Here is an 18,375-nt window from a genome sequence, read left to right on the forward strand (position 1 = left end):
CAAGGGCATTACGACATTGGCGACTTGCGGCAGCGACTTGACTTAAGGCCGCCCCCCCGTAGCGCGTCGTTAGGCTCGAATGCTAAGGCGGGAGTGCGAGCGGGAGTACGAGCGGGAATGCTCCTGCTAGTCCGCCCGGCGGAATGACCCAGTCGGTGGTCGTACAGGGTGAGCTGCCCCCGACCGCGGGGACCGGGTCGCTGCGGAGTCCAGTCCGCTAGTTGCCTTTCTAATGCACCTCTGTCTTTTCCTCTCCTCTGGCTGCAGTCGGACAGTGCGGGAACCAGATCGGCTGCTGCTTCTGGGACCTGGCACTGAGGGAGCATGCTGCGGTCAACCAGGTACCCGCCCCCACCTGCCTGTCACCCGGGCCTGCCAGCCGTGAATGCAGAGTTCACTTGAGGTTTGGGGCGGGATGCTTTGGATCTTGCTACGGGGGCCCTGGCTGACCTGGAACTCGCTGTGTAGATCGTGCTAGTTCTCGAATTTGCAACGATCCATCTGTCTGTGCTTCCCCAGGACTACCACCATCGTGCCCAGCTCACTTGGGCATTTTAATCCGATAAGTTGCATAGGATCTTCTCATGTGGAACGTGGCTAGATTCTTTTTAAACCTGTGTTGCTGTAAATCGTAGGCAGAAGGCACTCGCCAAGAGTTTGGTCTTAAGTTTCCCTAATCCTTAGGGACTCTTACTCCTCCGACTCCGACTCCTCATCCTCCTCCTTCTCCTTCTCCCCCTTCTTCGCCCCCTCCTCCTCTCCCCCCACCTTGTTTTGAAAAACAGAAGATGTTATAGGTGATGTCAAACTTAGGGGTTCCCTTGGCATTTTACCCTTAGATGCAATTGGAAGAATCGTTTCTTCAGTGTTTTAGAATTGCAACAATTAAAAGGACTTTAAAGAAAATAAACTTAAATGCTATAGTTTGCTTTGTTTCTAGAAAGGAATTTATGACGATGCAATAAGCAGCTTCTTCAGGAATGTGGACACCAGGTAAGTGGGTAAAAGTCTGGCTCGGTGGGTAGACTTTCAGCAAAGTGAAGGATTCCTTAAAGTAGAATGGAACGGTGTCTGCATTGTCTGCTGTTCTGATTGAAAGCATATTCTCATGTCCCATTTTCATACCATTCTGCAGAACAGCAGGCTTCCCTGACAGACTTCAGTGAGGAGCCCAAAAGAACCTTTAAAGAGACCCCCCACCCCCCAGGAACTTTGAAGTGGTGTTTCAGTCTGAGAAACCTGACTTTTCACTACATGTTATGAGTCTAATGATGACCAGTGATTGAAAGATTGTTTTGAGGAGTACTTGCTCCCAGAATATGCTGAAAAGAAAGAGATGGGAACTACTCACAGCATGTGTTGCTTTTTGTTTAGTGTAAGATACAGGTTTTAGAATTCTTCTGACATTCGAGATATGTCCGTTGTCTTAGTTAGGGTTTTATTGCTGTGAACAGACACCATGACCAATGCAACTCTTATAAAGGACAACATTTAATTGGGACTGGGCTACAGGTTCAGAGGTTCAGTCCCTTATCATCAAGGCTGGAGCATGGCAGCATCCAGGCAGGCCTGGTACAAGAGAAGGAAGCCAGGAACAGACTGAGCATCCTCAGGCAGCTAGGAGGAGGGTCTCCAAGCCCTACACTGACACACTTCCTCCAACAAGGCCACACCTCCTCATAGTGCCACTCCCCAGGCCAAGCATACACAAACCGTTACACCCGTGGCCTTTTAATGTTAAGTCATTAAGTTTATCCATTTTTAAGTTCTTTGTAAACCAACTGTAGTAGATTTGTCCTGTCAGTTACAATTAAGTATCAGGTTTCCAACTTGGTAGAAATTTAGTTTGAATTGGTTGACTAGGTGTTAGAGCTGTTATCTTCTCAGGAAACCTGACTTTGGTTTTGTTGATGAATCCTAGAGGCTCCAGCATAATCAGATTAATCAAATTCAAAGAACTGGGAGGTTAAAACTGGGAAAGTCATTGTTAGTGATGGACAGTATAGACTTAGGCCGGATAGTTCTTTTGAGTCATAGCATACTTTTTCGGTTTGGAGAACTCTACCAAAGCTACGTGTTATTCGGAAGGTGGCTTAGAGACATGGAGTGAGATTAAGGATTACGGTGAATTTCCACAGTGGCAGGCGGTGCTGTTATTACAGAGAGAGGGCTGTCCTTTAGATCACTTCACTTATTTGAGACCTAGAGTATCATCTCCCTTAAACACTTGCATTCAGGCTTGCCCCCTTCGCAATATTCCTTTCACGTGCTTCCCCTCCTGGTTCCATTCCCAGCCTTCCTCTCTTGATAGCCACCTCTTTGACTATTACAAAGTTGAATGGATAGAAGACCATGATGGGGAACTAAGAGACAGGCAGAGGTGGGGCGAAAGGTCACATGTGACAGGAAAACAGGAAGCTCTGGGGTAGGATGGCACAAGGTAAGAATTGGGGGAGAGAAACAACAAAACATTGTTTGAGAAATGATAGAATGAAACCAGGTTCTTTGTAAGTTAAGGAAAGAAAATGTATTACATAGTTGACAGTTGGCCTGAAGGCTGAGTTTTCTTTCTTAAGGTCTAATCTCCATCTTGTAGTCCTATACTTTCAAATGAAAACATCGGGTTTGCTTCTGTCTGGGTTTGGAGAGGCGGATCTCGCTGCTCTCCCTTCTGTGCTGTCAGTACCAGCCTCTGGTCCATGAGTTCTGTACCAAAGACTCTTGGAAGGTGCTACTACATCTTTGTGTACACCTGCTAATCAAATTAATCCTTTTGAATAACATACAATAGAGATTACCAATGGTAGACATTGGCAAGCTGTTTCCGTGACAACCCAGACCCTAAGAGTCTTGTCGCAGCTACTCATCTGCCTTCATGGATAGTGGGCACATAAACGAGTGGATGGCTGTGTTTAAATGCAGTTCTGTTTAGCAAAATAGGAGCTAATTGGAGTTGACCTGAGGATTACAGTTCACTTGTTACTGGTCGGAACTATCTGTGTTTAACCAGCTTCTCTTTATCCGGTCTCTGTCTTGTGAGCCGTATTGGTTGGTGCACTGTATATATGCATAGGTCTCAGTACCTTGATTAAAATTCTAGAAGCAGCCTGAGGGCTATGTAATGCTTATCTCGGTTGACATGTTTGGCTGCGGCAGAACACCTAATTAGCCGTAGCTTAAACAGGAAAGATACCCATTTATCTCACAAAACTGGAACTCAGATGTTCTAGGTTCAGAGAAATTCCTCCAAGACAGACACTGAACAAGATGGCTCAGCGGGGTAAGGTGCTTGCTGCCGAGCTGAAGCCTAGAGTTCCATTCCCTAGATCAATATGGAAGGAGAGAGCTGCCTTGTTCTGTAATGAAAGTAACCCTCCCAGCCCTGACAGATCTTACAGCCCTTTCTCCATTTCCTTACCTTTCAGAGCGGTTGGGGATTGTGGCAGCATTTCCAAAGGAAGGATATCTTCTTTGAAAGCACGGGTAAGATACATACTCGGGATTTCTACTTTGTAACAGCAGTGGAATTTGAGTTCACTGTTTCTCTACAGCTTGTTTTTCCCGTCTGGTTGTTATCTGGTCTCTGACTATTAGGAAAAGAACGGCAGTTAACACTAGATAAGGAACTGAGGTGCTGAGATTCAGACTCCAGAGAGACTAGAGCAGTGGGGCGTGTCCTGAGAACCGTTTCTCTCTGGGTGATCTCTGATGGAAAACAGAACTGAGGGAGAAACTGTGTCTGCACACCGGGGCAGTTGATGAACACGGTGAACAGTCAGGGGAGCCCCTGTGAAGCCCGGACTCATCGGAGTCATCGTAATCCCAGAACACCAAGTTCCTGAGGGGAGAACAGGAGGGCTTTCCAGGAATACTCATTTATCCTGGGAGTGTCCCCATTTCCTTCCACTGCTCACTGATGCATCGGTAAGAAAGAGCTCAGTTACAGATGCACAGAGCTGGCGTCCCAAACGTTGACAGAAACGTTGAGAGTGAAAAAGTCAACATCTCCTAGACTACTAAATGTAGAGTCCTGGGCCAATAGGCCCACCGAATGTTGTAGACCCTGTATTCTGCTTGTTATGGTGTAGCTCTGGAAGGGAATCTAGACTTCTGCATTGCTAGAGCAGTTGCAACTGCAGACTGGGATGCCTAAGCAAAGAATCAAAACCACTCTCAGCATTTGGGAACTTCTCAAAGGAAGAAGAAACCCAGGGCTTGATGCGCCTAAGGAAAGATCAGAAGAGCTAAGTAGGTTACTAGGGCAGCGCCGATCCTGTCAGAGCTCACTCAGGTGAGCCCAGATTAGAGTGTTGTCTCCATGTTGTTTCCTTGACGGAGCAAAGCAGTCACAGGTGCTATGACTCACCTGCAAACTTCCATGCACAGTGGCAAATCTGGTCTGGAACAAGACCGATGGAATATTTTATAATCTTAGACAATTTTTGTGTCCAGTCAAGACTCTGGTTTGTGCAATGTCTACTAATGCAAAAGTTGCATGTTGTTGAATATATCCTTGAAAAGCCCTAAAATTAACCAAATACACACCCCTAATAATCTTGTTTACGTAAAAATTTAAAAAAAGGAGCACAATTATGAACATAACTGCAGGGAGAGATGTTGGCATTAACAGCGCTTTTTCTGTTGCAGATCAGAGTACAGCACTTAGGTCTGACAGATTAACAACTGCCCACAGCTCCAGGACAGTCTCGCACACGAAGGCACATGCGCGCGCGCGCGCGCGCACACACACACACACACACACACACACACACACACACACACACACACATACACACGCACACACACACATATACATACACACACACACACATGCACACACACATGCACACACACATATACATACACACACACGCACACACACATATACATACACACACATACACACACACACACACACACACACACACACACTCTCTCTCTCTCTTTCTCTTTAAAAAAAATCACAGTAAACCTTTAAAACAATTACGTGGTGCCGGAGAGATGGCGTCAAAGTTAAGATCACTGTCTGCTCTTCTAAAGGACTCAGGGTTTGAGTTCCAGAATCTACATAGCAGCTGTTACGGGGGAGTCAGTGCTGTTTTGGCCTCCGCAGGGACCAGGACGAACATGCTGTGACACATGAGCATGCTAGGACAGGAACAGACATCATACAAAGAAAAACTTTGCATAATCCTGTTTGAGCCTCCCGAGTGCTGCAGGCACAGGCCTGTGTCTCCACATCTAACGTCTCTGAAAAAAGCTTTAAAAATAGTTACAGCCTTTGACTTACGAACTGAAGCTGGGAACTGCTTGCTGGCTTGGTCCTCGTGGCTTGCTCAACCTGCTTTCTTATTCCGTCCAGGACCACCTGCCCCGTGGTAGCACCACCCAGAGTGCACTGGGTTAAGTCAATACATTGTTTAAAACAGTGACGTGGACTAGGCTGCCCAAACACATCGTTATTAGCAAAATAGGGATCATTTCAGTCAATGCGTTTTGGCCAATGAGAAGTGAGTTTGTTATTACTCTACTGTAAAATCCATGCTTTGAGGGTTAACAAACTCTTAGAAAGTATTTTTCTGCATCTTTCTGATTGTGGAAACATTTTCCTTGCATAACGGTATCCAGGTACTTGAAGAAGTGGAAGGTGGTTGGCCAATGTGGTGGATAAGGCAAAATGTAGTAGCCCAGTTCATCCAGCTTCTGAGGGTTGGTGGTAGGGTGGTTAGGCTCTCTGCCTTTACAAGGATCGGGCCATTTCTGTTGACTCATGGCAGACTCGGGCATCGTGGTTCCAGTGCATCCCTTCAGTTTGCTGAGCTGTAAGAGTTCCTCTAGGATTCAGAAAGACGTGGATCAGACCAGCAGCAGACCACAGTGACTACAACACCTTGCACACACGCATGTGTATGTACTTGGCTTTGGACATTTTGGGAATTTTAAATTTTCAAATCGTGAAATTTTGGAAATTTTAAGACTTCTCAGTCCAATCTAGAGTGGTCCTAGGAAGAGGGAGCACGTGGTCTTAGGAAGAGGGAGCACGTGGTCCTTGGAAGAGGGAGCGCGTGGTCCTAGGAAGAGGGAGCGCGTGGTCCTTGGAAGAGGGAGCACGTGGTCCTAGGAAGAGGGAGCACGTGGTCCTAGGAAGAGGGACACGTGGTCCTTGGAAGGGGAGACGTGGTCCCAGGAAGAGGGACACGTGGTCCTTAGAAGAAGGAGGCGTGGTCCTTGGAAGAGGGGAGCACGTGGTCCTAGGAAGAGGGAGACGTGGTCCTAGGAAGAGGAGCATGTGTCCCTGGGAAGAGGGAGCGTGGTCCTTAGAAGAAGGAGGCGTGGTCCTTGGAAGAGGGAGACGTGGTCCTAGGAAGAGGGAGCACGTGGTCCTTAGAAGAAGGAGACGTGGTCCTTGGAAGAGGGAGCACGTGGTCCTAGGAAGAGGGAGACGTGGTCCTAGGAAGAGGGAGCATGTGTCCTAGGAAGAGGGAGCACGTGGTCCTTAGAAGAAGGAGACGTGGTCCTTGGAAGAGGGAGACGTGGTCCTAGGAAGAGGGAGCACGTGGTCCTAGGAAGAGGAGGCGTGGTCCTTGGAAGAGGGAGCGTGGTCCCTAGGAAGAGGGGAGGCGTGGTCCTAGGAAGAGGGGAGCACGTGGTCCTAGGGGAAGAGGAGCCGGAAGGGAGAACCGTGGTCCTAGGAAGAGGGAGAACCGTGGTCCTTGGAAGAGGGAGCACGTGGTCCTGGAAGAGGACCTGCGTGGTCCTAGGAAGAGGAGCACGTGGTCCCAGGGAAGAGGGAGCACGTGGTCCCAGGAAGAGGGAGCCGCGTGGTCCTAGGAAGAGGGAGCGTGGTCCCAGGAAGAGGGAGGCCCAGCGTGGTCCCAGGGAAGAGGGAGCATGTGTCCTAGGGAAGAGGGGGAGCACGTGGTCCTGGGAAGGGAGCCGTGGTCCTAGGGAAGAGGGAGGCGTGGTCCTTGGAAGAGGGAGGCGTGGTCCTAGGGAAGGGAGGCGTGGTCCTAGGAAGAGAGAGCACGTGGTCCTAGGAAGGGGAACACGTGGTCCTAGGAAGAGGGAGCACGTGGTCCTAGGAAGAGGGAGCACGTGGTCCTAGGAAGAGGGAGCACGTGGTCCTAGGAAGAGGGAGCGCGTGGTCCTAGGAAGAGGGAGCGCGTGGTCCTAGGAAGAGGGAGCGCGTGGTCCTAGGAAGAGGGAGCGCGTGGTCCTAGGAAGAGGGAGCGCGTGGTCCTAGGAAGAGGGAGCGCGTGGTCCTAGGAAGAGGGAGCACGTGGTCCTAGGAAGAGGGAGCACGTGGTCCTAGGAAGAGGGAGCACGTGGTCCTAGGAAGAGGGAGCCCGTGGTCCCAGGAAGAGGGAGCCCGCGTGGTCCTAGGAAGAGGGAGCACGTGGTCCTAGGAAGAGGGAGCACGTGGTCCTAGGAAGAGGGAGCACGTGGTCCTAGGAAGAGGGAGCACGTGGTCCTAGGAAGAGGGAGCACGTGGTCCTTGGAAGAGGGAGCACGTGGTCCTAGGAAGAGGGAGCACGTGGTCCTAGGAAGAGGGAGCAGGTGGTCCTAGGAAGAGGGGGCAGGTGTCCTAGGAAGAGGGAGGCACGTGGTCCTAGGAAGAGGGAGCTCGTGGTCCTAGGAAGAGGGAGCGCGTGGTCCTAGGAAGAGGGAGCGCGTGGTCCTTGGAAGAGGGAGCACGTGGTCCTAGGAAGAGGGAGCACGTGGTCCTTGGAAGAGGGAGCACGTGGTCCTTGGAAGAGGGAGCGCGTGGTCCTAGGAAGAAGGAGCACAAGGTCCCATTGGCAAGCCATTCCTGCTTTCATTGGCTGTATCTCCTTTAATTTTATCTTTTATATTCTTATTTTCTAGTGTAGACTATCTCCCCTGTCAGTATAATCAGAGCCTATGACTCTGCCTTTGAACTGCTTGAGCACAGTGAAGGGTCCCTTGTCACCTTTACCATCTGTCAAATGCCTTGGCTTTAGCAGTTAGCTCACTTGAACTGGACATTTCTTAGCTAAAATTGTTCCATTTTGATTTCTAGTGAGCAAATGCATTTATACATCCTACATTTAGAAATTTGTTTCTGGTCAGAATTGCCTTCTAGATGTCTAAGACCCTGTTAGAATTCAATTGAAAGGATTATTGGGTTCCTTTGTTCTTTACTGGTCCCTTTGGAATAGAGTTAAGAGTTTAGAACCCACTTTTTGATTGGGTTTCATCATTTTGAGCTGAATGAAATTACCTTTTTAATCCTTACAGTAGATTACATAAAGAAAAATTTCAATCTTAAGTTGTGAAAAAGAATAATATAACTTGTATGTAGCTCATGAATTCTTGAATTTATAGAGCAAATTACTGAAGGAAGTATGTTAAATTTAAATCCTCTTTTCAGGCTGTTTTGATTGACATGGAGGAAGGAGTGGTGAACGAAATTCTCCAGGGCCCACTGAGGGACGTGTTTGATAGCAAACAGCTCATCACGGACATCTCTGGCTCAGGAAATAACTGGTGAGGCTACCCTGAGTGTCCTTAGAACAGGTTGAGCATTCATTTCTGTGTCATGGTGAGTAATGAAAGCCGGCCGCGATTTGCCTTTCCGCCTCACCCTTCTGACTTAATTGACAGCCATGCTTCAAGGTGCTCAGGCTCTTTGTACTTTCTTGTTGTTTAGCAGAAAGTGAATCATGAGAACGTGACGTGCTCAATTCTTAAAGGTTTAATATTTTTAGAAACTTTTCCTGTCTGTCTGAATCAACAGAATTAGCAGAAAGATACAAGGCAAACTATTGTCCTTTTTTCCCACCTGAGGCAGAGGCTGTATTGACTCTTAAACATGTAATCTCTTCAATTTGAAAAAAAATGCACCCCAACAGTTAAAGAATTCACATTGATTTTTTTTCTCTTGTTTAAAATTAAGTTTCCCATTGTTTTATATTAAATATGTGCTACCAGTTACTTGGGTTCACACGTAGAGTTCAGATGTAGAATTTTATTAAAGCATGAATTTGGATTCTATGTGTCAGGAGACTGGGTGTCTCAGTTAGGGTTTTACTGCTATGAACAGACACCATGACCAAGACAACTCTTATAAGGACAACATTCAATTGGGGCTGGCTTACAGGTTCAGAGGGTCAGACCATTATCATCAAGGTGGGAGCATGGCAGCGTCCAGGCAGGCATGGGGCAGGAGGAGCTGAGAGTTTTGCTAGCAGAATCCTGGCTTCCAGGCAGCTAGGATGAGGGTCTCATTGCCTACATCCACAGTGACACACCCACACCAACAGGGCCACACCTAAGAGTGCCACTCCCTGGGCCGAGCATATACAGACCATAATACTAGGGAACCAAAAGGCCTAAGAACGGAGGCTGGCTGACCGCCCGCCTAGCTTTCCTCTCGGGCTGTGTATAACTCACTGCATTTGTGTGTACCAAAGCTGCATCACACGGAGGTCATGTTTGTTTTGTGGTCTGCCACAGCGTCGCTCCTAGACCTGATCAGCACAGGCCTTCACTGTCATCTAATAATGCGATGTGACCAGTTTGTCCTATTTTAAACCAGACAAATTAGTTGGAAAATTTTCGTTTTGGTATCTGTTGAGTTGACCTTTTTCTGCTTTTCTGTTTTTCTGTTGAATATAAATTCACTGCAGTTCAGAGTTTAAATGGAAATAAAAAAAATAACTGAATTATTAATTTTTATAATTTATCTGGAAAAAATTGAAGATGAAGTTTTAAAAACTAGTTAATACTGCTTGCCTATAAGGATATTTGAGAATTATTGGCGTGTAATATGCGATGAATAGGAATTATTATGTGATAGAATCGATTTCATAGTATAATTTAAATAGTTCTCTTTTTCTTCAATCTTTTTTAGATTGAGGAAATAATAAAATCATAATCAAGGATTTTTTTTTTTTTTAATCTGTATTCTTATTGTCAGGGCTGTGGGTCACAAAGTTTTTGGAAGTCTTTACCGGGAACAGATTCTAGAGAAACTCCGGAAGTCGGCAGAGCACTGCGATTGCCTACAGTGCTTCTTCATCATCCACTCCATGGGAGGAGGTAACGGCCCCCACTGTGGGAGCGTTTGTGGGGTAACAGCCACTTGCTGTGGTAACATGTGTGTGCGGGGCCTATTGTCAGACATGATGCTTGCTCAGCATCCGCCAGCAGACGTGTCCAGTCTCCTTAGAGTGAGGCATGCTGTCAGCCACAGGGCTCCTGCTCAAGGGCCAGACAACTGAAAGGACCAGGCTTACAGCGGCTCATGCATTGTGTTGTATACCACATTCATGGTTAGCCTAGGATACATATGGCCCAAGAGACGTAGGTCGGCTGCCAGGTAGAGTGTGTGTATGCTTCAGTGTCTGCACACTTTAGCTCTTCTTAAAATGTTGTGAAATTGGAACTGAGGAGAGAGCTTATTGAGTACTGTGTTGGTGCCTGTGCTACACGCATGAGGGTCTGAGTTTGAGCTTGGGTGTGGGGCACGTGCTTCCAATTCCAGAACCAGGGAGCAAGAGGCCCCTGGGTGTGCTGGACACCAGCTCTCGAGCAGAAAGGAGACCGGCATACACAGTGCTGGAGCACGGGCACACAGTGGAGCACATGCACAGCACATAGAAAACTCTGGAATTGTCACTGTTGACCTTGTTTTTTTTATTTTGAATTTTTCTTTCACTTTTAGATTCTCTTGTAACAGTTTCAGCCACACTCCCATGAAGTGCTTTTGAGAAAGGCTTAGCTTCAGCTGTGCCTGGTCAGCTTTATCCCGAGTAGAGTTGAGCTTTTCTGCATATCCTCATGTGGCCTGCTTATGAGAATACTGATCCTCTTGTAGTAACCCCTTCAAACCTTCCCACCCCTCCTCCCATAACAAAAACAAAGACTAAAACATTCACTCAGTTCCTAATCCCGCTCATCACAAGCCTGACCTTGAGACGTGACCCACACTGCTCTGTCTCCCAGGTAATCTGCAATCCGAAATGGAGTTATCTTGCTCCTCTATTGATAAAACAGAAACAAAATGATGTGCTAATTCTAAAACAGACATATTAACGAAGTCTGGAAGAAAAGAATGATGTACTTTTCTTTCTAAAACTGATATTAAGATTTCACATTCCAGAGCTTGCAACAAAACACTCTCATATACAAAGTTCACATTCTAGGACTGGGTAATGGACTCAGAGAAGGCTCGAGGCTTAGACTTCTGGGTTAATGGTGGATAAATGCGGCCCATGCCCCATACCCGGGAGCCTTGGCTTTACATTTTAGTCACAATAAACTGTGTGTGTGTGAGTGTGTGTGTGCATGTTTTTATATACATATAATTTTCATGCAACAACATAGCCTGCACACATCCCATAAGACAAGACTCTGAAAACTGCTTACTCAAACTACATCTGACACGTTGCTACTTTTTACCACATCAACTTGCAAGCTCTCTTCACCACGAGTTTCACAGAACTAAGTGATAGGACCCAGTTTTCTCCTTTAAGTCCTTAAAATTTTCTGAATTTGTGACTTTAGACATCAAAAAGTTACTAACGAGATTTCCAGAGTTTCTGCTCTCAAGTAAGTAGGAGAGCATGCTGTGTTTGAGACTTGGTCAGTTCCAGGTAGACATATGGTATTGGCTGTTGGAAGTTGCTTCATACAATTTCTATACTGTTGAAATGGTATGAGCCTTGAGACCAAAGCTGTCAAAATAGGTTTTTGTTTTAAGTTGCTATCAGGAATACTGGATGCCAGCTTAGTTGAAGTTTTCATATTCAGTTCTTTTAGTATCTAATGATTAAAATACCAAAAAAAAAAAAAAGGTTAGAGAAAGCCATCCCGGACTCCTGCTCGGAGTCTGAGATGGGATTTTGGACTTGAACCCTGCAGCCTGGCAACTCTCTCTGAGTTGAAAATCATACCTATAAGTAAAACATTCCGGATTCCTCAGAATTGTACTTCAAGCCACTCAGGTCCTTTCTCTGACATTTTAACTCAGGAACAGGCTCTGGACTTGGCACATTTCTGTTAAAGGTGCTTGAAGACGAGTTCCCAGAGGTGTACCGGTTTGTGACAGCAGTTTACCCTTCCAGCGAGGACGATGTCATCACCTCGCCTTACAACAGCATGTTGGCCATGAGGGAGCTCAGTGAGCACGCTGACTGCGTGCTGCCCATTGACAACCAAGTAAGCAGCGGAACTGGACATCGCCGATGCGTTTTACATTTCGGTCCTGTGTTACGTGTCTCTGCTTGTTCAGGATTTTAACCTTTTCCAGCTAAGGGAAGAAATATGTTTAATTTTTTTTTTCTTGCTAGGAAAATATCACCTAAGCCTCATTAATAACTTCTCACCCTGTATTTCTTTTCTCTCAAGTCTTTATTTGACATCATTAGCAAAATTGATCTTGTGGTAAATTCTGGAAAGTTGGGCTCAGCTGTGAAGCTTAAGAGTCTCATTACTTCAAACACCGGGCCCGTTAAAAAGCGCCACAAGAAACCCTTCGACGCCATGAACAACATTGTGGCGAATCTGCTCCTCAGCCTGACAAGGTAGCCCCTCAGGACACCTGCAAACTCACCGAGCTTTGCGACATCCACACTGACTGTGCCTTATTCCTTTGTTGGTTCAGGACACTGTTAAATCCAGCCTTGAGTGTGTAAAGCAAGCACCAGACCACTGAGCTGTAGGCCCAGCCGGTCGTCTAGGCTGTTCTAAGTTAGAGGGGCTTTTCTTCCCCTTCAATTGGTCTGACACTTTTTTTAAATTAGTTCTTCAAGAATTTCTTACACGAATTTGGTCATACTCACCCTCCTAGTCCCTCTTCCTACCCAACTTCCTGTCTGTTTTTTCCCCTGTTGAGGCCAATTTGTGCTGCCCAGACACTCTCTCTGTGTCGGAGTTTCATGTGTTGGAGTAATGATCCAGCATTTCTCCAACTCTGTTACTTAGAGCAGAGTGGGCGTTCCGTGACGAGCAGTCTCATTATAGACATGCTGCCATGCTGTACACCAGCCAATCTGTTCATCTCCGTCATCCCACCCAAAACACTCCCGTGCTCGGGGCTCCATTTCTCAAGCTTTTACGATTATGATCTATGATCGTGAATGTTGTTGTTTCAAGCAGACCCTTAATAAATTTAATAAAATTTCCACAATAAATAATTGACCTGTGCGTGTTTAACTCAATAGAAAGTCTGTTTAAATGAGATGCTGTTAAACGTGTAACAAGCAGGGATAATAGATGTTGCTTGCACGCACTTTAGAAATCTAGAAGTAAGATTTGCCAGGCAGTGTGTTGTATTTTAATTGGCTTCATTCGTGACTGCTGGTGAAAGTAAATTTCAGTGACTCAGAAACGAGTTCCGTTCCGCTCTTGTTGATCTGTGCAACAAAGGATCTGAGAGCATAGCCTGCTGAATTACTGTCTTAATGAAAGTGCGTCTCATTGCTCTGTGTTGGCCTTCTAGCTCTGCGAGGTTCGAGGGCTCCCTGAATATGGACCTGAATGAGATCAGCATGAACTTGGTGCCCTTCCCACAGCTTCATTATCTCGTGTCGAGCCTGACCCCGCTGTACACGCTGGCAGATGTTAACATTCCTCCCCGGAGGTGAGGTGCAGCTGGCGCCCATCGCCTGAGACCCTGGTGTGCTCTGGGGGACGCTTACATTAACTCAGGTCATTTGTATCAGTCTATTGGTGAGAATCATAGAAACTACACTTGGTGACAGTCATTCCTCGTTAGTCAAATAGTTCTTTAGAAGTAAGCTGCTTTAAAACGTGAGTATTTAGTGAAACTAAACCTGGTAACAAAGTGTTCAGGCTTTCAAAGTTTAATAGGATCCGGCAGATTTGAATGCTGACTCCGTCGCCAGCTGTAAGATCTCGGGCAGATGTCTTAAATTCTTTGTCGTACTATTTGTAGGGTAGGTGAGGTATCATGTTTTAGTTCTTACCACAGCCAAGCACCATGGAAGGCCTTTATGTAGTAGCTGTTGCATTTCCAATCCAGATCACCTCAGGCTGCTCTTAGGGCCAGGCATGATAGATAGCACACTTCTTTAACCCCAGATCTCAGGATGTAGAGACAGGCATATCTCAGTGAGTTAGAGGCCAGCCTGGGCTACGTGGTGAGTTCCCAAGCTCTGAGGCTGGGCCTGTCAGTGCACACCTGCGATGTGAGCACTTAGGGACAGAAGAAGGATGTTCATGGGTTCCAGGCCAGCCTGGAATACATAGTGACGCTGTGTGAGAAAAACAAACACCTGTCTGGAGGTGTCCCTCAGTTGGTAGACTGCTTGCTTGCCTAGCATTCATGAAGCCCAGGGAACCCGCAGAACCCAGGTGATGACTTACAACCATCTATAGGCCCAGTTCCGGGGGTTCTGATGCCCTCCTCTGGCCTCAAAGATCACCAGGCACGTGACGGTGCACAGACAGACACACGCACAGGTAAACACACATGCGTTTAGCTCCTAGGGGATGATGAACTTGAAGGGCTCGTGTTGGCATTCGCCATTAAAAGACATAGACAGGTTCTGCCTGACGAGAGAGGAGAAATTAAAGACTTTTATTGTTGCCTTTTTACATTTTTAACTTTTATTTTGTGTGTGCTGTGATGTGTTTGAAGGACAGAGGGCAACAACTTGTGGGATTGAGTTCTCTCCATCATCTTGGCAATGGGTTATGTGCGAGAGAGTGAGTGCAGGTGCCTGCAGAGGCCACGGGCAGCAGATCCCCTGGTGGTGTGTTGTAAGCTGCCCTGTGTGGGTGCTGGGAATCGAACTCCTGTTTTCTGTAAGAGAAATGCCTGCCTGTAGCCACTGAGCCATCTCTCCAGCCCTCACATATTCCTTTTTAAGGTTAAAATTTTGGCAAAGTAGCAAGTCTATATTTGTAATGAATATTACAGGTGACATTCGTAAGTCTTATTTAAGCGAATAGCAAGCAGCCAGTTGTGCCAGTGTAGTTAGGACTCCTTGTCTGCCAGGGATCCTGTAACGATGTAGAGTGTGGGTCCCAGCACTAACTGTTCACTGCTACCGTTAGAACTCACCGTGTTTAAGAGGAAGGGGCATTTTAGTTTTAACGTAGACACGCCCTGGTAGTAAACTCTTTTTTTGTTTTGTTTTTTTATACTTTCAAGACAAGATCTCTCTGAGAAGCCCTGGCTGTCCTGGAACTCACTCTGTAGACCAGGCTAGCCTCGGGCTCACAGAGATCCACCTGTCTCCCAAGTGGTGGGATTTGCCACCACCACCCAGCAGTGGTAAACTGTTTTGAGTAGAATTTCTGTATTTAAAGTTCATCCTTTTTCAGTGAAGTAATCTGCTTGGTATATTTAGACAGAAATAATACTTGTATCAACATTTTTAATTTTAATCATGTCAATTTCTGCTGGCTATTTGTCTTTAAAGTGTGCTAGTAAAAATCCACAAGGAACTTTTAAATGTCACACCTGGTCACTGTCTGTTGTGGGCTTCCCTGGGTTTTGTTTGGTTTTCAACATCTACTGTAGTGCAGGTAACCCACGGCCATCGTGCCAGCAGGCAATTTCATGTCACGAGTCCATGTAGAAGAAAGGTTTTGATGAGCCCTGCCCTTTCCTTGTAGATTGGATCAGATGTTTTCAGACGCCTTTAGTAAAGGCCACCAGCTCCTCCAAGCAGACCCCAGACATGGTCTCTACCTCGCCTGTGCTCTCATCGTTAGAGGGGAGGTACAAATTTCCGATCTCCGCAGAAACATTGAAAGGTTTGGTTTTTCTTTTTAAGATAATTTTTGTGTACAGTTTGGGACAATGTAGTAGTTGTGAAAGCCTTTGTTCAAATTACCATAAAACGTGGCCTTAGGTGAGCGACTCTTCACTACATGAAGTATAGTTCATCATGCTGTCACGCGATGCTGCCGGTTGTAAACACAGATGGCAGATGTCAGGGGCGCAGCCAGACCGATGCCGCTCATGTCCCCGTTTAGCTTATGTGGACCAAGCTGCTGTAAGGAGGCGGTCCCGGTGACTTAGTTCTTACTCTGGGTTTTGTATCTCAGATTAAAACCCGCCCTGCAGTTTGTGTCCTGGAATCAAGAGGGCTGGAAGACGAGCCTGTGCTCTGTCCCTCCTGTGGGCCACCCGCATTCACTGTTAGCTCTGGCGAATAACACATGTGTGAAGCCGACCTTCCTGGAGCTGAGGGAGAGGTTCATGCGGCTCTACAAGAAGAGGGTAAGCATGCCATTGGAGATGGGCTAACGCTGTCTGGCATGTTTGTGGGGAGCTAGTTGCCATCCAAGAGACGTTCGCCTGTGCTATTTCCAATATAAATGAGAAATTCCATGTATTTGTAGGATTTAGGCAATATACTAACTTTGTTTTTTAAAAAATATTTATTCTTTGACAACTCTTCACACATGTCTAGGGTGTATTTGAGTATTTCACCCCACACTGCCCTCGCTCATCCTCCCATTCCCTTTGGACCCCCCAACAAGTCTGTCTGTCTGTCTGTCTGTCTCTCTCTCTCTCTCTCAATGACAGTGAGATTGGGGTTTTACTGAAGCATATGCAACTTAGCAGTGGCTACATCACTGAGCAAGAATGGCTCCCCCTTCCGTAGCTCTGCATTAGAGGTGGGGCCTCTTGAGCCCCTCCCCGTCCATGGCACCCCACTGGCCGGCTTCATCTGTGCAGGGAAGCACAGCTGCTGTGAGTTCGCGAGCACCGTGGCCCGCCGTGTGTAGACACACACGCACATGTGCTCTGCCGTGCTCTGGGTCTTTCTGCATGCCTTCTGCCGTGTTCTGAGCCTCGGTGAGTCAGGCGTGGGGGAAGGATTCTCTAGCATCCATTTATAGCTCAGTGCTCAGTGTCCCTTACCCCCACCCAGACCAGTTACCAGTCTCCTGCACTGTCCACTGGAAGGAAGGAAGAACGCTTTTGTGGCCAACATTGCGTGTAGCACTATTCTGTAGATGTAAATGAATAGCTTTATAACACGTCCATTTAGCAAAACAATGGTAAAAGGTGTATAACCTCTTACCTCTGAGTCCTGGGCTTTTGGCTTGGGTTACGGCTAAGCCCGTTAGGAGGGAGTCTCAAATCCAGTCAGAGACTGATTGATTACCTCATGTTAGTCACGGTTCTCTTGTACTGGTGAACACATCTTTAGGCACAATATTTATTTGACTTAAATTCCCGCTTCCATTTTAAAGCTGAATGGCCTATGCACGTTCCCTACATACCTAGAACCTGCTTTGATCATATTTCCCATCATCCTCTTTTCCTTTCCATCTGAACTCCTCCTTCTGTTCCTCAGAGTCCTACTTTCGTGTGTGTGTGCGTGTGTGCGTGTGTGTGTGTGTGTGCGCGTGCGTGCGTGCGTGTCGTGCCCCACTCTAATTAGGGTTCCTTGGTGAGGTAGGAGTTAGTTACTCAAGGCTACTTACAAGTGGGTGTACCACTGAGCCTATGCACCCCTTCCCCAGCAACCATCAGCTGCTCTAGCTCCCAAGGAGAGATGGGTAAATGACCTATGGTTTTTAGCAACATTCGCTAGAATTCCATGGTATAGTTGTATGCCTTAGAGTTCCTGGGTGGTAATTGTGACTTTTCAATTACAGGCTCACCTCCATCACTACCTGCAAGTCGATGGGATGGAGGAAAGCACCTTTACGGAAGCCGTGTCCTCTCTGACAGCGCTCATACAGGAGTACAGTGACCTGGATGCCACAAAGAGCATGCCTGTGCCAGATGTGCCCAGGCTGAGCGTGGCCTCGTGAGGGAAGAAGCCGAGCAATGCAACGGTTACTTTTTTCTGATTCTCACCCAGTTTCGTCCCCTTTCTGTTTCAGCACTTTTTCTGACTCAGAAAGCCCAATTTGTTTTCCACAGTATCGGGAAGTATTTTATCTAGAATGGTGGTTTCTATTTTATTACAATTGTTTATACCAGTGTGTGGTATCACTTCTAGCAATTCGCTAACATCGAGAGAGAGCCCTACACGGTGCAATCCCAGCGTCGCTGGCATGCAGGGGGACGTGCGTTTGGGGCTAGCCCGGGCCACGCAGCGAGGGTCGACGTAGAGGAAGGAGCAGTTCTTCATGCCCTGGCTCTACTTGTGTCTTCTGCAGACCTCAGGGAGTTTATGCTTCTGTACTCTATTTAAATGCTAGGAACGTGGGTTCTAGGAGCGGAGGAGCATAATACCTGTACTGTCTGGGCTCTTCAGGGCAGTTTTGTTCTTTGAGCAATAACGTGTTCGTAATCCAGAGAATCACAGCATGGTATCCAGTCACTTTTATAAAAACGCTTTAAAAGCAAATGTGTGAACAGGGCAGCTTGTGCTGGCCGAGCGTGTCGCCGTTGTCGTGCGCACCGACATCTTC

General features: G+C 46.9%; 1 protein-coding gene across 1 annotated transcript; it reads left to right on the forward strand.

Annotated features, from left to right (window-relative positions):
- Positions 1–53: 53 nt before the first annotated feature.
- Tube1 (tubulin epsilon 1) lies at positions 54–17,943 on the forward strand. Its single transcript, XM_032888793.1, has 12 exons — positions 54–168; positions 268–341; positions 941–993; positions 3,426–3,483; positions 8,393–8,508; positions 9,941–10,062; positions 11,996–12,183; positions 12,373–12,548; positions 13,466–13,606; positions 15,610–15,750; positions 16,045–16,219; positions 17,611–17,943. The coding sequence occupies exons 1-12, from the start codon at positions 144–146 to the stop codon at positions 17,767–17,769; spliced, it is 1,428 nt and encodes a 475-aa protein (XP_032744684.1). The 5' UTR covers positions 54–143; the 3' UTR covers positions 17,770–17,943.
- The last annotated feature ends 432 nt before the right edge of the window (positions 17,944–18,375 follow it).

Source organism: Rattus rattus, chromosome 18 (genome assembly GCF_011064425.1).
Source record: "Rattus rattus isolate New Zealand chromosome 18, Rrattus_CSIRO_v1, whole genome shotgun sequence".
In the NCBI taxonomy this organism is placed as follows: Eukaryota; Metazoa; Chordata; class Mammalia; order Rodentia; family Muridae; genus Rattus; species Rattus rattus.